Below are 15,616 nucleotides of genomic sequence, written 5' to 3'. Positions count from 1 at the left end.
CCCAAATCAGCCATAAAGTTATAAGCTAAAAAGGTGTTGATTTTGGACTATTGCAGAATGGTAGGGTGTGTGAAAGTAAGATGTTGAGACTGTAGTGGGTCAAAATTTTAATACCTTGGGGTTGGAAATATATTAAAATTTTTATCCACAACCGTCTCGGTATCGGCTTACTGGTGCTGATAGGTTTGTTCAGGGTGGTCACGCAGTATGAATACAGCAGCCACACAATCCCTGCTGGGTTGTAGAGCTTTTCCTCCAACAAGGATGAGCCTGACAGGCTGGATTGGACAGGAGGCCCAGCCAGCATCCTGATTTCCCAGTGGCCAAACAGATGCCCAATGGAACCCCAAAAGCAGGACCTGCGTGCAATAGCACTTTGCCCACTTGCGATTCCCAGCAGCTGTTATCCAGAGGTAAACTACCTCTGGCGGTAGAGGTACAACTTAGCCAGCTTTATGCCCCATGAATTTGATTTAAAGCCATTGCATCCTGCAGCAGCGAGTTCCATAGTTAAACTCTGTGCTTGCCCTGAATCTTCTAAGATTCTGCTTTGCTGGATGTCCCCGAGTTATTAAAATGTGTTCTGAGAATGTAAGAACAGCTGGATCAGGCAAAGGAGCCCACCTGGTCCAGCTTCCTTAATTCCTCCAAACATCCAGCCAGAGTCCTCTGCCATAGCAGAGCATAAAGGACACATCCCTCCTATGCAACTGATACCCTGGCCCTAGAGATGGAGTCTCCATTCGGCTGCCATGCCTTTGCTTAGGGTTGCCAAAACTTGTTTTAGACAACCCCCAGATTCAGGACAAAGCACCACCTTTCAGAAACTCACCCTGGACATTCTCCCACACATTAGTTATGTGACTGCCACCTTTATTCTAGATTAATTTTTTACCATTTTTAAACAGGTGTGGGTAGAGACCTCAGTAAGCTCATGTCAAGATTGGAGAATTGTTCCTTTCCCAGTCATGAGAGCACTGTGTTGATGGTTCAGGAGGGAGATACTTCCAAATGTGGTCCATGTTGAATTATTCCATATTTCTGAAGTTATGTATAATCCATGGAGAAATAAATATTTGCAGGGAGGGAATTGGCTTTCAGGTACTCAAAATTCTTCTAGAACTTTTGGGGGGAGTTTTGCTACCCGAATAAATTATCACCTTGCTTGGCATAACCTAGTCTGCAGTTTATTTCTATTTTGCAAAAAGATATGATAAATTATGGGGAGAAGGAAGGAGATATGCAGGACCCTCTAGCTAGATTCCAGCTCTGGGATCTCTGATGGACCCTTACTGGGTTCTGTGATTTTAGCAAGCATCACCCACATTGTCTTTCAAGCACCTCTGAATCCACAAGGACTAGAAATTTGCATTTTAAAAAACTGAGTTCCTTAGGAGACTTGAGTTGTCTTTTCTCATATTCCCTTTTTGGTGTACCTACATTCACAGCCTGTGCAGAACTGTACTTATGGTTTAACACACCATCCACAAATAAAAAAAATATTTTGGAAAGAGCAGCACAGATTTGTGTGTGTTTTCTTACTGCCAGTTTCGTAAGCTTTATTCCAGCCTTCCAGCCAATTATATAACTCTTGATTTGTTTTCCTGCATTTTCTGTCTTGTCATTGAAGCTGCAGGCAGTGACAAACTACCCAGACCTGGTTCCAGCCTCCATTTTTCCTAATATTTTATTACATTTTTAAATCCTGAACTGGGAGTTCTCCACACAGCAACATTTTATTGCAGAGCCCATTTGCCCCCCTCCCCTTTAACCAGATCACAAATGCACCAATTGGAGTTTGCTTTAGAAAGGAATTCATTCCAGTTCAAGTTTGACCCTTTACAAAACAAAGTTCACAGTTAATCTAAAATAGGGTTTCCCAAACTTTGGTCTCTCTCCAGCTGTTTTTGGACTATAACTCCCATCATCTCTAGCTAGCAGAACCAGTAGTCAAGGATGGAAATTGTAGTCCATAAAAACAGCTGGAGACCCAAGTTTGGAAACCCTGATCCTTTGCAATCTCCCTCCAAAAGTACTCAGAAGTTTACATGCTGCTGTGCTGAAGTATAAAATATACCAAGACTAATAAAACATTGGCACACACAGAGTGGAATAGGAATTGTTTATTTTCCCCCAACAATTGCAATCTGTAAACTTAAAGGCCCAAAGGGTTGGATTTCTGAAAGAATGCCATGGGCCTCAGATTGTGACCTGACAGAAGATGGTCCGATGAACTAGAAATCACCCAAGATTTTTGAACTAATTCACTGAACACTGTTCAACCAATGCACTTAACCCTGACACATGGGAAGATGCCTGTTTTCCAGCTGTTTTCCTAGCCACTAGACATGCATATTTTTTTGGGGGGGGGGGTGTCAGAATTAGGCCAGACGAAACCAGTCTTCTTTCCCCAGCCCCCGGCCGCACACAATCGGTGTTTTGTGGTGTCAAGAAACGTCTCCTTCCCACTGATGTCTCTCCCAAAGCTCTGATTTCAACTTTTGAACTTCTTCTTGCGGGGGCCTGCTTGTCTCTTTGCCCTTTTGGTGCCTGCTTGCAAATCCACCTCCATGGGATCCCCTCTCTCTCCCCCCGCGACACTTTTATCCACCGCTGGCTCTGCCACCTCTCCGTCGCTGCTCTTTCCCTTGGCTGCTGGGTTTTTCTCCGGGAAAAGCTCAGGCGGGTACAAGTAGCTCATGCTGTCGTCCGTTCCGCTGCTCTCGCTGCTGGACGCGTGCTCCCAGGATCCCTTCCGATCGGACTGCCGGTGGATCCCTGCCGGTGGATCCTCCCGGGTGGCACGGGGCTTCCGGAGCAAGCAGGCGGGAACGTACTTCGTGCCCTCCTTCTCGCATTCTTCATACCGTCTCAGCGCCTTCTGATAGCGCCGGCCTTGCACGTGGCGCAAGACGTGCGCCGGGATCCTGTTGATGTGGCGGAGGGTGAGCTTGCAGAAGAGCTGCGCGGGGCTTTTGGTGCTGGGCACGATGTGCGGCCCGTACTCGCCGTAGTCCAGCGCCCCGGCCGCCCGGACCAGCCGCGAGTACTTCTTGCCATTCGTGTAGGCCTGGAGCTCCGGCAACCGGCAGGGCAGCTCGTGGCCGGTCAGGGCGCAGCGGACTCTGTCCCCCGCAGGCAGGAGGCGCAGCGCGGGATGCTCCCGCAAGAAGCGCCGCACGGCGTCTGCCGGACCCTCGCGCGCCGCCTCGCACATGGCCGCTGTGGGAGGGGCTACGGCGGCCGCGAGGGAAATAAGGAGAGGCGGCAGCCAATCAGGGCCGCCCAGGCTGCCGCTCCTAGAGAAGCGGGAAACGATCGCAGGCCTGGCACCCGTCAACACTTCCGGCTCCCTGCCTTCACCTGCGCCATATGCGGGGCGGGAAGCGAGGCGAGGGTTTATCACGAGGCGTCCTTCCCTCCTGTGTGCGGGAGGAGCTGGTTTCTCAATAATAATAATAATAATAATGATGGTGATGATGTTTGGGTGACAACTCCGTACAGGAATCTTGGAGAAAGAGACTTAGGCGGCAAACGGGTTCCCTGTGTGTTTTGTTGATTGTCATGGATTAAATTTGTATACTGCCCTTTACCTGCGGGTCTCAGGGTCATTCACAATCTAAAATCACAATATTATAATAATAAAAAATAAAACAAAAACAAAAATAATCCATTAACCCACCCACTCCATTTTGTGGCAGAAGCACCTCCTCAATCCTTTGTGTTTTAACTTTTTGCCTGGGTGGGATGTTCTAATTATTATTTTTTAAAAGAAATACAATTTTTCTTCTAGATTTTTTTTTTTAAATGCTGGTTTTTATATATGCGTGTTTTTGCTTAAAATATTTTAAGTCGCTTTGAACTGCTGTGTCAAAAAACGGCTAATAATTTTAATAATAAGAGGGACAGATAGTTAACCCCCTCTAAAAACCATAGATCTGTGAGAATGATAGAGATCACCCAACACGCACGTTTAACAAACAATAGGTTCCCAATATTCTTTAAACAGTCCCATGACTGAAAATGAAAGTAGCAACCCACCGCAGTAATGTTGCCCAATTGAGCATTTGGAGAGCATTTGGTTCCTTTTAATCTGGGTAGCAGACAGGGAAACGTGTCTGTGGTGCATCAAAACACACTGCCTACAACACACGTGCTTAAAAATGGGTCTGGGACTCAGTGAAATAAAATTCCTAATTGGCTGAATATCAGAAATCAAAAACTTTGTTTCCAGAAATGTGAGGCATGGATACCAGTAGTAAATAATATTCAATGATTTCCCGGGGCTGGAAATGTCTTCCTATATACATAAAAACGTAAGGCTGTCGTTACACTACAGTTCATATGACTGCCTCTCAGGGGACAAGCTATCTCCAACATAAAACAGAGCAGCAGGCAGCTGAACGAACAAGCAGCGCAGATGCCAGGCAGCTGTTTAAAGGAGAGTGGGAGGTGCGCTGTGTTAAACACAGCTGCTGCCACCTTTAACAGCCAGGGAGGTGCTTCAGAGATCCATAGAATTACGTATAAAATTGTAGAGCTGGAAGGGACCCCAGGGGGCATCAAGTCCAACCCCCTGCACTGCAGGAATCTCAGCTAAATCCACGACAGATGGCCATCCAACCTCTGCTTAAAAAACTTCAGGGAAGTCCACCACCTCCCAAGGTAGACTGTTCCCCTGTCAAACAACTTTTACCGTCAGGGAGTTCTTCCTGATGTTAGTCAGAATCTCCTTTCTTGTAACTTGAAGCTATTGCTTCAGATTTTACCCTCTGGAGCACGAGAAAACAATATTGCTCCATCTTCCATGTGAGAGCCCTTGAGATATTTGAAAATGGCTATCATATTTCCTCTCAGTCTCATCTTATCCAATCTAAACATACCCAACTTCCTCAACTGTTCTTCACAAGGCTTGATTTCCTGTTGTTTCCACCAAGAGCTCCTGAAGGAGTTTTAAACTCCAAAACCCACAGAGCAAACTACAAAAAAGAATTTTGCTTCACTGAACACCAGAGCTTCCCACTTTTTTTGTCCTGTCCTTTTAAGGTGTTTTGCCCCAGCCCCCATTCTGCTGCATACTCAAATCTTAGAGGCAAAACAAGATGTAATATGCATCCCTTTTAAAACAAGATCTTTTTATTTTTAATTTCCAGATTTCCTTAGTTTCAGAAGCTGCAGTCTTTGCCTATAGATACCAGGCTGCTTTGTAACTGATCCAGCACACATTCAAACTGAGGCACTTGCACCAAGGCCACCTGCGCACAATCCATTTATAATGCACTTTCAAAAATCACGGCTTCCCTCCAAAGACTTCTGGGAGTTGCGGTTTGCTAAGGGTGCTGAGAGTTGATAGGAGACCCCACTATTCCCCTTCCAGAGTTACTATTCCCATAGTTATCATTACTATTTATTAAATTTGTACATCTGGGGGTGGAGCAACAAACTACAGCTCACAGAATTGTTGTTGGGAAGCCATGACACTTCAAAGTGGTATCATGGTGTCTTAAAATGTGTGGCGTAAATATGGCCAAAGTTCTGAAACTTAACAATTATGACTTGGGGGGAAAATGGGCTGCTAGAACTTCCTGGGGGTTCGAGGAAAGGCGAAACCAGGGATGGGGGGATGGCCTGCTGTGAGCACACTAAATGTTGCTGAACTACAATTCGGCTAAGGGGGGTTCAAATGGATAAGCGGTCTGAGGGGATGTGGCAGGTTTGTAAGAAACAGCTTCTACCCCAATACAGTGGTACCTCGGGTTAAGTACTTAATTTGTTCTGGAGGTCCGTTCTTAACCTGAAACTGTTCTTAACCTGAAGCACCACTTTAGCTAATGGGGACTCCTGCTGCCACCGCGCCACCAGAGCACGATTTCTGTTCTCATCCTGAAGCAAAGTTCTTAACCCGAGGTACTATTTCTGGGTTAGCAGAGTCTGTAACCTGAAGCGTCTGTAACCTGAAGCGTCTGTAACCCGAGTTACCACTGTACAAGAGTTTGTATTTCATTGACACAATGACCCTCTGGGTCTGTGTTGGACTCCAACTCCCCGGCCAGCATGGTCAGTGGTGAGGGAGGAAGGGAGTTGTAGCCCAGCAAAAATAATTGGGGGGGGGGGGCGGGAATCTGGAGGTCCACAGGTTCCTACCCCTGCTGTTATGTGACTTCCTTCTCGGAAGCCTCCTCCTTTAGAACGGCTGTTGAGCTGGAGTTTCCCTGCAACTGGGGCTGCCCCAGAGAATCTCCCCCATGTGGGTTTCTTCCTGTTTAATGAGCTGGGCTGGAGCTGGAAAGCTCTCCGGAAGTGGTTTCTCGCCTGTGTGGGTCAATTTGTGCCGCCGGAAGGACGTCCCGTCTCTGTAGCACCTCCCGCAGTCCGAGCACTGATAGGGCTTCTCCCCGGTGTGGATCCTCCGATGCCTTCGCAAGGACGTCCGGGTGCCGAAGCATTTTGCGCACTCGGCGCATTCGTAGGGCTTCTCCCCCGTGTGGGTCTGCCAGTGGATGACCAGGTTGGTCCTCTGGCTGAAGCTGCGGCCGCACTCCGAGCACCCAAAGGCCTTCCCGGCTCCCGCGCGTTTCAGGGCGCACTTGGCAAGCGAGCCTTCGCTGCACCCTCGGCCCTCGCGCCCCTCCCTCGCGCACACCGGCGATTCCTGTGCGGCCGCTTCCCCTTCGCCAGGGGAGCCTCTCTGGTCCTGCTGCTCGCGCCGTTCCCTCACGTGCGTTATGCCGTGCCGGAAAAGGTACTGCGCCTTGCTGAAGCCTTGCGCGCAGACCGAGCACGTGTACGGCTTGTCGCTCGGGTGCCCCTCTTCGTGTTTCAGGAGCTCCTCCAGGTTTTGGAAGCCCTTCCCGCAGTCGGCGCACTTGTGGGCTTTGGTGCGCGTTTGGGCCGCGATGTGCCTCCTGGCGGCCGTCCAGTCGCTGAAGCGGCGCCCGCACTCGGTGCACTCATAGGGCTTCTCTCCCGTGTGGATCCTCTCATGCCTCTTGAAGGAGGTCCTGTCGCTGAAGCTCCTTCCGCACTCAGCGCACTGGAAGGGCCTCTCCCCCGTGTGGGTCCTTCGGTGGCCGCTGAGGTGCGCCTGCTGGCTGAAGCACTTCCCGCAGTCGGAGCAGGCAAACGGCTTCTCTCCCGTGTGCGTCCTTTCGTGGATGATGAGCTTCCCTCGGCTGGCCAGCCTTTTCCCGCACACCAAGCACTGGTGCGTCCTCCGTCCCGGAAGACTCGCTTGGTTCGGGACAAGGAGGTCAGGATTCTGCATGAAGGCCTTCATGCTTTCGAAAGCTCCCTCGCTCTGGAAGATTCCCAGCTGGGCCAAATAATCCTCAGGCTTGCCATAGCCTTCCAGGCAATTAAGGAACTGGACTTGGCTTTCATGTGAGCGGCTCCCCAGTTGCCCCTTGGCGTCTCCTGCCCATGCGCTGCCGAGCGCATCTTCTGGCTCAGCTCTTCTCAACAAAGCCTCATCGCACAGTTCCACGTCTCTAGAACTTTCCGGCCCATTCGTCTGCTTCTCATACCCCTTCTCAGCCCCTGCCGGAAGAAGCAGAGAATTGTGACATAAAATTTTTGTTGGTTTTTAAAATCTTCTGTCTGGTTTTTTTTCCAATGTTGCCTGGTGTTTTGTTTTAATTCTGCTGATAGCTTAGAATAGTGTGTGTGTGTGTGTGTGTGTGTGTGTGTGTGTGTGTGTGTGTAGTTTTAGTGTGGTTTGGACTTTCTGTAAGCTATTTTGGGAACCTATTAAAGAGCAGTGTGTAAATCAAATAAGAGTGAATACAAATAAATACCCAAAGAACTCCTTCCTCTTGATCTCTCCTCTCTTTCCGCAGCTCCCTGGACAAATATCTCACTTTCTCCTTCCTCTTCGTCCAGCCAGGAGACGAATTCGGGTTTGAGAAGCCATAGTCCTTCAGAGGAAACAAAACGAAAAACCATCAGCACAACCTTTTTACTTTTGTGACTTCTCGAAAAGGGCTCCACTCAACCTTACTGGCCCTCTTCAGACACCAGAGAAGTGGCTAGGCTCTTCCACAGGAAAGCTACCTGATGCATGGGTCCATCTATCTCAGTATTGTCTTCACTGACTGGCAGCAGCTATCTGGGGAATCAGGCAAGGAGCCTTTCCTAATCCTGCCTGGAGGTGCCAGGGATTGAAACTGAGACTTTGTGCTCAGCCACAGAGCTGCGACTCTTCCCCACTTTGCCATGTCCGCCCTCAAACGTGGAGCTGACCCCGCCCGCTCTCCCCTAAACATTTAAAGAATTCTTATATCCCTTCAGCTGCCACAGCTTCTGCACCCAAAACATCCCGGGGACTGTGGTTGGTTAAAGGTGCTGAGAGCTGACAGCAGACCCCTGTTCTCCTCACAAAGTGACAATTCCCAGACTGGTTTAACAATCAAGCCCTCTTCCCAGGGAATTATGGGACTTTTACCTCTGCGAAGGGAATAGGGGCCTCCTAATAACGCTTATCACCCTTAATAAACTACAGCTCCCAGAATTCTTTGGGGGCAGCCATGACTCTTTAAAGTGCTATCATAGAGCTTTAAATATGAAAGTGTCATCTGTGGGGTCAGGTGGATTATGAATCTCCTGCCCCCAGCAGGGAAGGTGTTGAAATTCAGCTGCCAAAAACATAGTGAGATGAACCAAACCAATACTCATATTTTTCTGCTTTTTGAACAGCGTCCTTACCCAGGGAGACCACGTTCCCGTAATTCTCCAGCATAACTTCCCTGTACAGGGCTTTTTGGCTGGCATCCAGGAGACTCCATTCGGCGCTGGAGAAATACACAGCCACCTCTTCAAAAGTCACTTGCTCCTGAAAGGAGAAAGCACCGTCAACTTCTCAGCAACGCGATTTCTCATTTGCTCACAGTTCATATCAAGCGAGGGCTGTGCCACTGTTTGCAGGGAGCATAGGAAAAAGCATGGGATGTTGAGCTGAGCAAAGAATGCAGCTTCTGAGCTTGTTTAAGGTTCTAGTCCTCATGGACACCGGTCTTGAAAGACCTACATTGGCTCCCAGTACATTTCCAAGCACAATTCAAAGTGTTGGTGCTGACCTTTAAAGCCCTAAATGGCCTCGGTCCAGTATACCTGAAGGAGCATCTCCACCCCCATTGTTCTGCCCGGACACTGAGGTCCAGTGCTGAGGGCCTTCTGGCGGTTCCCTCACTGCGAGAAGCCAAGTTACAGGGAACCAGGCAGAGGGCCAGGCAGAGGGCCAGACTTTTAGAAGACATCTGAAGGCAGCCCTGTTTAGGGAAGCTTTTAATGTTTGATGCATTATTGTATTTTAATATTTTGTTGGAAGCTGCCCAGAGTGGCGGGGGAAGCCCAGCCAGATGGGCGGGGTACAAATAAATTATTATTATTATTATTATTATTATTATTATTATTATTATTGGTGCAAAGATCCGCTAGAAAGCAGGCAGAGCTACAGTCCCCAGAGTTCCCTGTGAAGAGGTGTTGCATGTTAAACCGCTCGGGGAATTGTAGCTCTGTGATGGGGATAGGGGCCCCCTAACAATTCTTTTTCTTAGTTTTCTAATAATTCTTTTTATTAGTTTTCAATTACAATCCAAGAATAGCCTTATTATAACAATGCCAGTTTACAATACAATTACCAATACCAATCATTCAAATACTGAATTATATAATTTAGATAAAGTGGCCCCTCCTCACATGCTAGAATTGAAGGTTGATGAGTTTCTTTACAGTATTTCTGCGTTCCAAAATCTTATTAATTTCAATTACATTCCGGTCATAATAATAATCCCATTATACGACAACTGCAATATTAATAACTTCGTGTTGACACATTAAATGATTGATAAAACTACAAGTGAGGCGCTCAAACTATAACCTTGTTCTTCCTGTGTGTGGAAATTATTCTGTCCGTGTTATTTCTTCCTGTCCTTGTAAAATATTATATCTATTCCCCCCCCCCAGTTGTTGCTGTTCTCCATCATGCCTTGGGCGAAGCTGATATTCCATTGTAGTTCCAGAAATTTCTCCCTTGCTCTGTCCCGTGCTTTGTTGTTTTGCAACTTTAACAACAGCTGCAAAAGTCACTCTGTCCCAATAAATAACCTGTTTTTGCCATTTTCCCTCTCACCCTGGGAAGAGCGGTCTGTCAAACTGCAGATGACTCAATAATGAACCTTATCAGTTCCTTGGCAAGTTGACAGATTCCTTTCATCCTACCATCCCTGGGAAGTTTTGTTTTTTTTTTTTTTAGGATGCCCAGAACTGCTCCCTAACAATTCTGTGCATCCTAAAAAACAACCCACTTTCCATGATTCTTTGGGTGAATTCATGACCATCTAAAGTAGTGTCACAGCGCTTCAGAGGTATGGCTCAAATGTCACCTAAGAATGCTCATTCCCCTATGGGAATTTTTGGAGATTTTCCCCTTTCAAGGTTTTCCGGACCCCCTTATACAGCAGTACCTCGGGTTAAGAACTTAATTCCTTCCGGAGGTCCATTCTTAACCTGAAACTGTTCTTAACCTGAAGCACCACTTTAGCTAATGGGGCCTCCCGCTGCTGCTGTGCCACCAGAGCACGATTTCTGTTCTCATCCTGAAGCAAAGTTCTTAACCCGAGGTACTATTTCTGGGTTAGCGGAGTCTGTAACCTGAAGTCTGTAACCTGAAGCGTCTGTAACCCGAGGTACCACTGTAAAGCCTTTTTGTACTTCTGCAGATAGACTGGGGTTCCCTTAGCCTGCTGTTGCTTCCCCCTCGTGGGCGGTGCTGTTTTGGCTACTTAAGGAACGGCACCCATTTCCCGAAAATCGAGAAAAAAAGGAACGGCACAACAGTGGTCAGCAAGCACCTACCTTCTCAACCCCTTCAGATTGCTTGCAGCAAACCGTTCTTACCTCTTCTTGCTCCTCACTGCTTCTTTCCCTCGGGAGGAAATTGTCAGCCGTCGCTGCTCGCGAGCCACCCTCTGGCCCTATCGCCCTGACCCAGCTCTGCATTTCTGGGGGCAAGGCCCTCAGGAACTCCTCCAGGGCCACCAGGTCCAAAATCTGCTCCTTGCCGTGTCTCTCCGGCTTCAGCCACCGGCAGCACAGCTCCCAGAGCTGCCGGCAAACTTGCCGCGGCCACTCGGCTTCGTGGTGGCTAAATGGCCGGATATATTGATGCCACGTGTTGGAGACGCTGCTGGTCCCATTTGGGGTATCTTCCCCGCTTCTCCTCTCAAGGCCCCACATGCTCCCGGCTTGAAGAATGCAAGGACCCGCAGCCCTGCCGGCAAGGTAGCTGGCCTGCTCCTCTTCCGCCATTTTCGTCCCCACTTTCGGATCCGCTGGCAACTGGAAGCTTGGGGTGTTGGCGCTGCCTTGCTCAGTGGCCATTTTGCGTCTCAGGCCAAGCCGGGCATCTGCAACCGGGGTGACCATTCGTCCAATGTTGACTTTTGGAAGGGTGGTTGGGCACCTCAAAACAACACCCACCACAGGCCAAAGAGGCCCAAATTTGTTCCCGGTGAGCTTCTCCCTAAGGGAAGGAATAAGCACCATTAAAAAGGTTAGGAGAGACTAGAAACGTTTTTATTTATTTTAAATTTCTATACCGCTTTATATTTTTAAGAAAAATCTCAAAGTGGTTTACAACATGTTAATTCAATAAAACATAAATAAAACAATCTGAAGAAAGTCAAATATAGAGTATACAGTGAAAGCAACATTAACAGAAAACTAAAATATTATCTTAAAGATTTCAGAATAAAACTTACTTCTGTCTCCCATGGGAATCTATGGGACTTTGAGATCAAAATCAGATGGCAATGAAATCTCATCCCAGCTAACTTTACAATGATATATACTCTCAATGAATTTTTTCTGAAAACTATGTTGGCTCAGGTAGCCTAAGAGCATAGTACAAACCCTGGAACTGACCTGAGTTAGCTGTGCTGATGCCAGCCAACCAACGTGAGGCGAGGAGAGAGAAATGTCAGTCCAAAAGACCAGTAGTTGCAAAACCACCAAAGTTTATGGTGTTAACATATTACTTTATTTTATTTTTTATAAAAAAATATTTTAAATTTTCTGTTTAGAAATTTAAAATACTAATTTTAACATCATTATAATATCGATGACTTCCCTTCTTCTCTTTCCACGGTTCATTTTACATATCATAAATCCCGGCATATTTTATGTAAACTTAACCATTCAGTATTCCATTATTACATCCATCTAAACTATTTACACTGTTGAATTTATCTTAATGCTGCCACCGTTTTCAGATATACACAATTCTTACCCCATATATTCAATAAACGTTTCCCAATCTTCTCTGAACGTATGTTCTTCTTGCTTTTCCCCCCTATATGTTAAATCTGCAACTTGCGTATATTCTGTCAACTTGACTTGCCGTTCTTCTTTAGTTGGGACCTTGCTCGTTTTCCCTTTTTTGGGCTAGCAAAACACGGGCCGCAGTAGTAGCATACATAAATAACTTTTTTGGGACACTTGGGCATATTACTTTATTTTAAAATCTGCATTTACTGTTGTTTTGAACATGCATTTTATATTTGACTTCCTTTAGTAATGTTTTCTTTTGAAATGCTTCCAATTTATTTTCTGTTGTTATCTTTGCTGCATTAAATGTGCATTCTGGAGCTGGCCTCCTTTCCAATGTTTTATTTTGATATCCTTAAGGTATTTTACTTTCTTCAGCAACGTTTTATCCTGGATTGTTCTATTTGATGTTTCAAATGTGCCGTAAACCGCTTCGAGATTTTTTTCTTTAAAACTGTAAAGTGACATAGAACTGAAATAAATAATAACAATAACAATAATTAATATTAACTGGAGTCCCTGAGAATTGAACCTGGAGCCTTGTCCTGTAAAGCAAATGTTCTGACACACAGCTGACATCAGAAATCTTCCTCAAAGTTCAGAGTGGGGTGAGGGGAGAAGAAGGGCTTCCCAAATTCTGATAATCTCTCGCATTCCAAAAAGAAAGAAGAAAAATAAGAGTCAGTGTGGTGCAGCGGTTAGAGTGTTGGACTAAGAACAGGGAGACCAGGGTTCAAATCCTGACTCGTCCATGAAGCTCAATGGGTGACCCTGGGCCAGTCTCTGCCTCTCAAAGTAACCTAACTCCCAGGGTTCTTGTTGGGGATTAAATGAGGGAGAACCATGTACGCTCCTTGGAGGAAATGGTGGGATACAAATGCAATAATAAAAATTCAAGACAATTCACCAGTTATTTCCTAATCTTTTGTCCCCATTGGAGGGGGGATACCTTTCAGTGGGGACTATTAACAATCAATTTTCCTGACGAAAAGTATTGCGGCTGGAAGCAAAAGCAGGCAGAACAAAGGTTTAAGTCAGGCTACAATTTTACATACACCTACCAATGAGGACCTGCCGATCAGAAGGTCGGCAGTTCGAATCCCCGATACGGGGTGAGCTCCCGTTGCTCGGTCCCTGCTCCTGCCAACCTAGCAGTTTGAAAGCACGTCAAAGTGCAAGTAGATAAATAGGTACCGCTCCAGCGGGAAGGTAAACAGCATTTCCGTGCACTGCTCTGGTTCGCCAGAAGCAGCTTAGTCATGCTGGCCACATGACCCGGAAGCTGTACGTCGGCTCCCTCAGCCAATAAAGCAAGATGAGTGCCGCAACCCCAGAGTCAGCCAGGACTGGACCTAATGGTCAGGGGTACCTTTTTACCTTTATCAATGAGTAAGCCCCACTGAATACTGAGGAAATTACTTCAGAGTAATTAAGCAAACAGAATTGGTTTCCAAACAGCCCCCTGGAATACATTTCAGGGAGGCTACCAGGTTTTCAAATCTGGTTTTAGTTCATTTTTTTTTAAAATGTTTTAAGCATTTTGTTTTAAGCATTTTTTTTTGTTTTTATAAAAAACACACCTAATTTTATGGTTTCATCATTTTTCCGTAAGCCTATCTGAAGTTGGATGACAACAGAGCGGTCTATAAACATTGTGAAATTTAAATTAAATTAACTGGTCACTTATTCTTCAGAACAGCCTTCCCTAAGCTCCAGATGTCCTCCAGATGTTCCGAACTGGCGCTGGCTGGAGTTGTACCCCCAAAATTTCTGAAGGGCATCATGTTGGAGCTACAGCTCCCCCCAGCCTCACAGAGCAGGGTTGTTGAGAGTTGTAGTTCAAATAATCTGCCAGGCACCAGGTTGGCAATAGCTGGCATTTTGTGGATTGCAGTCCACTCCCTCTGCTGCATGAAGTGTTATTTTGTCATTATTATTATTATTATTATTATTATTATTATTATTATTTTCTGTTACATCCTTGGCTACCCTCCTGCACTCCCCCAGCTTTGGGGTCGCAGCACATTAAAGCCCTATACTGAGCCTGGATGAAAACGGGGCTGGCGAATCCCTCCCCTAAAACTCGTTTTTTTTTATTTTTATTTTTGCAAACGCCTTTTCTTCCAACCGCCTCCCGCTCCTCTTTCATTAGAATCATTGCTTTGTTCATCGCCTTCCAAAACCACGATCTGCACATAATTGAAAGCAGCTGGAAACATGAAAATAGCAAGAATATATGCCTGCAAAAGTCCCTCCAGCCCCAGATCTTTTGCTCTCTCGCCTCCCGGGACTTTTGCCAGGAGCTTTGTTTGAAATCCCTCCCTCTGCAATTGCAACACGCCTTGCACTCACCAAGGATCTTCTTGCAAAAGGCGGAGGGGGCGGGCAGGCGGCATCAACGGGGCATTGTGCCCCCCAACCCTCTTGCTGGGCTGCTACTTGGGGGGCAAAGGACCCTTGCCGGTGCCCCCCAACCCCACGCCCCCTATGGCCGGCAGGATAGGAAGTGATGTCCTCGGTTCCTCTCCCTCCCCTTCCTCCCAGGCTGTTCTGGGAAACAGGAATCTGTCGCCTTAACCCTGAGAAAGTCATTTCCACACCCAACTCCTCCCACCCCACCCCCCAAAAAACCCAACCCTGCTGGATAGGACCCCAAAGGCTCGCCTCTCCTTGAAAAGCCCAGCCTCCTCTTCTGACAGTGGCCAGCCAGAAGACTGCAAGCGCAAGAGCCGCCTCCTTTTTCTGTTGCAAGGATTTAGAGATAGACTGCCACTGGCACTGGAGGCTCCATTTAGCCCTGGGGTGGGGGTGGGGGTCGCTAGCTGTTGTAAAATCCTGGCAAACGACATCTCCGGCCAGCTCCTGGTCGAATTCAGACGGTCGTGATGCGTACATTTTATGCTCTTGTTTTTATAATATTGGCATTTTAGTGATTTTCGTGCAAAGAATGTGCAATAGGGCGGGGGGGGTTGGAGAAGGAGGAGGAAGATAAGGAGATGAACAACTATATCACCTTCAGAGGACATCTGAAGCATAGCTGTCAACCTTCCTTTTTTTGGCGGGGAATTCCCTTATTCCAGCGCCGTTTCCCACTGCTTCCCGCTGCTATCCCGGATTGTTAGATATCCCGTAGATTGTCCCTGGGACAGGTGAGGCTGCTGATCCCTTATTTTCAAATCTGAAAGTTGACAGCTATGATCTGAAGGCAGCCCTGTATAGGGAAGTTTTTAAATGTGTATTGTGCAATGTTTTACAGTGGTACCTTGGTTTGCATACGTCTTGGTTTGCATACGTT

At 46.9% G+C, this 15,616-nt stretch overlaps 3 protein-coding genes across 4 annotated transcripts in view; all 3 read right to left on the bottom strand.

Annotated features, from left to right (window-relative positions):
* The window catches only part of LOC308469610 (uncharacterized protein), a 59,394-nt gene that overhangs the window by 30,017 nt on the left and 13,761 nt on the right, over nucleotides 1-15,616 (bottom strand). The window lies entirely within an intron of this gene.
* On the bottom strand, nucleotides 2,109-3,232 carry SURF2 (surfeit 2). The gene has a single exon (XM_080993331.1). It carries the CDS (start codon nucleotides 3,215-3,217, stop codon nucleotides 2,495-2,497), a length of 723 nt encoding a protein of 240 aa, XP_080849457.1. The 5' UTR covers nucleotides 3,218-3,232; the 3' UTR covers nucleotides 2,109-2,494.
* LOC308469427 (uncharacterized protein) lies at nucleotides 5,119-14,832 on the bottom strand. Of its 2 annotated transcripts, none has more exons than XM_080991876.1 (5): nucleotides 14,674-14,832; nucleotides 10,852-11,518; nucleotides 8,701-8,827; nucleotides 7,794-7,913; nucleotides 5,119-7,536 (listed from the first exon to the last, which is right to left on the bottom strand). In XM_080991876.1, the coding sequence occupies exons 1-5, from the start codon at nucleotides 14,715-14,717 to the stop codon at nucleotides 6,185-6,187; spliced, it is 2,310 nt and encodes a 769-aa protein (XP_080848002.1). In that variant the 5' UTR covers nucleotides 14,718-14,832; the 3' UTR covers nucleotides 5,119-6,184. The 2 variants fall into 2 exon arrangements, with proteins under 2 accessions (XP_080848002.1, XP_080848003.1); XM_080991877.1 differs by having other exon boundaries at nucleotides 10,894-11,518.

This window comes from Podarcis pityusensis (assembly GCF_964106645.2).
Source record: "Podarcis pityusensis genome assembly, chromosome: 2".
NCBI lineage: Eukaryota > Metazoa > Chordata > Lepidosauria > Squamata > Lacertidae > Podarcis > Podarcis pityusensis.
This window is presented reverse-complemented; position numbering and strand designations above follow the sequence as displayed.

Bases quoted from the DNA above. Each gene is read 5' to 3' on its own strand.
- SURF2 (XM_080993331.1), bottom strand. From the start codon at position 3,217: ATGTGCGAGGCGGCGCGCGAGGGTCCGGCAGACGCCGTGCGGCGCTTC.
- LOC308469427 (XM_080991876.1), bottom strand. From the start codon at position 14,717: ATGCCGCCTGCCCGCCCCCTCCGCCTTTTGCAAGAAGATCCTTG. The intron at 8,828-10,851 runs GTAGGTGCTTGC...TTCTCCTTTCAG, and splicing joins AATCTGAAGGGGTTGAGAAG to GAGCAAGTGACTTTTGAAGA. The intron at 7,537-7,793 runs GTATTTATTTGT...TTCTTCCGGCAG, and splicing joins AAGAGGAAGGAGTTCTTTGG to GGGCTGAGAAGGGGTATGAG.